Source organism: Buceros rhinoceros, unplaced genomic scaffold, assembly GCF_000710305.1.
Source record: "Buceros rhinoceros silvestris isolate BGI_N320 unplaced genomic scaffold, ASM71030v1 scaffold30337, whole genome shotgun sequence".
In the NCBI taxonomy this organism is placed as follows: domain Eukaryota; kingdom Metazoa; phylum Chordata; class Aves; order Bucerotiformes; family Bucerotidae; genus Buceros; species Buceros rhinoceros.
Window position 1 is genome coordinate 21,791 of NW_010424602.1, and position 4,435 is coordinate 26,225.

General features: G+C 39.8%; 1 protein-coding gene across 1 annotated transcript in view; it reads right to left on the reverse strand.

Moving 5' to 3' along the window:
• The window catches only part of YWHAZ (tyrosine 3-monooxygenase/tryptophan 5-monooxygenase activation protein, zeta), a 23,940-nt gene that overhangs the window by 6,708 nt on the left and 12,797 nt on the right, over positions 1-4,435 (reverse strand). Inside the window, exon 2 of the mRNA XM_010140846.1 lies at positions 1,662-1,785. Within this exon, the coding sequence (XP_010139148.1) occupies positions 1,662-1,785 (124 nt within the window). The remainder of the gene's footprint in view (positions 1-1,661; positions 1,786-4,435) is intronic.

Genomic DNA, 4,435 nt, shown 5'->3' on the forward strand with positions numbered 1-4,435 from the left:
GGCGGGGGGCAAACAAAATAAACCCAAAACTTTAAGCTTAGGAGCCATAGCAGCTGTGAGCTAGATGGTTTTCCAAAATTTTTCTTCACCTGGAAACCTACTAAAAACTGCTCAGCCAGGAGACTGGGTTAAAATAAAAAATAAACTTCAAAACCACTTCAAACAAAGATTTTCACTGTCTAGTTTTAGAGACTGCATCTTAATCCTCAACAGAAAAGAAACTTTGAGACTCAAACTACTGCATCTTCTATGCATGTAATTAAGAGATTAATAAAAGGAAAAATACAATTACTCTCTGTACAGTAACAGATGTAACATACTGGGTACACATGCAATTGTGTAGTCACCAAGCCTGGGTCAGTTTGCACGCAGTAAGCATCAGAAGATAAATCAAGCCCTATTATACTAAGTCTTAGTACCTTTAAGCAACTATTATTCAGCATACTGGAGAAACTGGACTACCCTGTGCAATGTGGATATAACACATATACCACAAAGGTATAGACACATCTATCCCCTTGAAATTATTCCAAGTCAGCTTCACCTCTATACCAAACAATATAGTTCCTATGAAGTCACACAGGCATCTTTCTGTAGCATAGTGGGAGAGCTTATGAGCCTTAGAACAGCACAGGGACAGGCCACAGGGGCACCACACATTCAACAGGAACCTAGCAAGTCCTACAAAAAGGGCAGAGTGCTACCGAGCATCAGCTGCACAGCTGAACAGCTCTCCAATAATCCCCATGGGTCCCAAGTCCCTGCATTCAGATTGCCTGCACACTTCCAAGCATCCCGTATTTCTGCAGACAAGGTAACAGCTCAGGGCTAGCATAAGTTACTAGACTGGGCTCAGGGCACACTGCTACCAGTCCTAAACTGGCTCCAGGAAAATGGCTTAGCACTGTTTGCAATGAGCTGTATCCCAACACAATGCACTGTTCTGAACCAAAGGTTACTCTGCATAGAGCCAGCATGTTGTAAACGTGTCTCTTCAACTACAGCATTTAGGCCACATAATATAGTAAGTGTCTTGTATTAACTTTTCTAATTACATTTAGGTGAAAGCAACTTACCTGCAATTATGACTAGCTGCCTACATGAAGATAAAAGAAACTTGAGGAAATAAAGAGAAAAAAAACCCAAAACATTTGGACATTAAGCTATAATGGTTATGGGAGAACCTAACAGTAAGATTAGGTTTCTTAATCCTTTTCTTCTCCAAGTGGTTTCTAGTCTCTTTACTCACAGAACCTATGCAGACCTCTTGTATTCTGTTGAAATACAGGAGAAATAGTACAAATGAGATTTCAAAAAGCTACATGACTTTGTCCCCCGACAAAGAAGTAGAAAACCCACACTTAGCCAGGCAGAAGATGCATAAACCTGTACTTCAGTGGTACACTAGATGCATGCATAAGTTGGAGCTGATTTCAAGATTTCATGACTGAACATCTGATCCTTGCTTCAAACGGCAGAGGTATATGGAAACTTTCATAACTCATTTAAAAGCCAATTAACCTATGATTTTTCTTCAGAAAACAGGAAACCTATTACTAAAGAAATTTACATCCAAATCAGAATGATTCTAAAATTGTGTCGCTGCCTCACCAAAAGCAATCTAATTTGACACTGTTTAACCACAAACTATCATACAATACCTTTCTTGTCATCTCCAGCAGCCACCTCTGCCAAGTAGCGGTAGTAGTCTCCTTTCATTTTCAGATAGAACACTTTACTTTCTGCTTGCGAAGCATTAGGGATCAAGAACTTTTCCAACAGAGACTAAAAGAGAAACAAAGAACATAGTGTTTTGAACATACATACTTTTACAGTGTGCTGAACCAACAGTTCAATTATATTATAATCTATTTCAAAGTCAAGAAGGCTTTCTTTTTTGCCTATTAGCTTCATATCCTATATTTTCAGCTAAGGAGAACATGTTCTGGATCACAGTTCTAGGTATAAAATGGAATGCTGCATGATGTGACTCACTGGAGAGAAGGTGGCTGTTAGCAGAGGAGTCTTGTATGACCACAGGAAGGGTTTCTATAAGCTGTTATACGGTACCCTGACAAAAATAAGGTAATCTAAAGAGTCTGGTCAGAGGGTAGACAACGGAAGAACATCTCCATCCACAGAAGATAATAAAAGGATTTAACGTATCAGCTGCCAAATCAGAGACCCAAATATCTTACAGACACAGGCAATAAATAAGCCTTGTTAACCTAGTTCCCATTAACTAGAACACTGTACCGGCATCGCCAGCAGAAAACTGCAAAGTGAACTTGGATTCTGGTGTTTCCAGGCAGCTGACAATCTGAGGTCAGCTCTGTAGCACTGAAAAGCATCCTCTACTTGACTTTGTGTGGCCCTATGAGGTGTTTCCTGTATCTTCCAAAGCAAAGGTAGCTCCCTGAAGTCGCTTCAAGTCATCCCTGTGGGCTGTCAGTTAAAACTAGTTTTTTCTAGAGTATTCTGACTGCTTATTAAACTAACATGGCAAGTTCCCAGCTGAGGCAGTCATGTAATTTAGCAGGAGTTCTATTATGATGAAAAGAAAAAAAGGAAATAAAAAAAATCACTAGCTCCAACACTTTTAGTCAAATTAAGGTACAAGTTTGTCAAACTTCTTGATAGTAAGTGCTTAAAGTCAGATTTTGATAGAAAAGCCAGTTATTTAAAGGCCAGAGAAAGTACAGAAGTGCTCATGAATTCATGATTAAATGAGCTGCTACATATACTTTGCTACGGCTTTGCAGCAAACAATTTTTTTAAAAGGGGTTTTAGTAAGCATTTTTGGAAGTCTTTTTTTCCCCCCTGTGAATTACACGACTGACATTTCAGTTCTGCCTCACTGGTTTCAGCTCCTATTTCCATTGACACCAGAGCCACCTCTGCCCCACTGCAGCTGGAATGAAGCAGAAGGCCGTAAGGTATACGGGTCACATGCTTCTGCTCTCTGAACTACTAACATGCTGTTCTCACCATTAGAGAACTTCAAGATTCGCATCTATGACATTTTTCATCAGCACCAAGAAACTCTGTCTCCAATGACAACTGAAGGTTACCAGCTACTGAGAACAGGGCACCTTATTAGCTTTTCTCTGTAGGACTGCAATTAAGTCAGGTCTGTCAGCCTGCACCTACCCGTCTGGCACCACGGGGAGTTGCCCTCCTTCTGTACCCTCCATTAATTGTTCAGATCAAAGTATTTTCAGTGGTTTTAGAAACAGAAATTATTCATTATCTGTATATAAGGTTGTTCTATACAGCTCTGCTCACTCCCATAGCAGCAACCAAACTTCTAAGACTTAAACTTCACTTAGGTCACAAATGAGGTAAAAGTTGTTTGTTCACCCATTCAGTTAGGTGTTTACTGCACCAGCAGACAGAGAAGAGGAAAGACTACCAATTGAGCAAGTCTTCCTAATGAGACAGATACTACCAGAGCAACAACAGCTCAGCCAGTGCGAGAACCTATTGAATAAAAGTTTTTAACCCATGTCCATGCCAAATTCAGAGGACTGACAAACTAAGAAAATCTGTCTGAACAGCTATTCATAGAAGACAGCCTATACAAAGAGGCTTTGACTGCACTGGTAGCTTGCTCGTATCTAGATGAAAGATGCCATTCTACACAAACAACATGTAGGACTGGTAGGCCACGTATCTTTGAAATAAATTTTTTTATGCCAAATACTTCATAAACAGTGACAAGAAAACCTGAAAGCAGATTAACATTTAAAAGCTGGCATGTAAAATTACTGAAAGGAGATCTCTCCCCTATTACTTATCTAGTACTATATATTCATTTTCTCCTGTTTGTACCAGTCTTTTTATTTCAGGATGTATTTTATTTTACTGGCATAAGTAAGCACAAAACACTCCTTTCAAGTTAGCCTGAAGATTCAGAGCACACTAATTTATCCTAGAGAGCGGCTCTGAAAGCCACAACCAGCATGGTGGTGGTGGGGATACAGAAAGCCATACAGATGAGACCAATAAAACTACTGACCTTTTAGAGTTCAATTACAGAAAACACCACCAATGTTAGGCATAATGAAAGGGATAACCAATCTAACGCTTTATTTGGGCATGTCTTGATATTTGAGCCCTACTGATGAGTTCTGTTTGTTCCTGTTTCTTCTGCTTTGGACAAGAACTGGTTTTGATAGTACCGCCAATATGTGCCTACCTTCTCTCTCTGCTTTACCAGTGGATATGGCAATGTTTATCAGTATAGAGCTGATCACCATCTGGGCCACTGAAGTGCTAACAGCCCAAGACTGAACCAATAAGCTGATCTGTAATTACTAAGTTCTCTGGGTGATCCACATCACTGCAATACATACAACACCCTGACAACTGAAGTACATACAGCACGAGTATATCATAGCTACATGGTATATATCTAAGCATTTGTGACATTCCT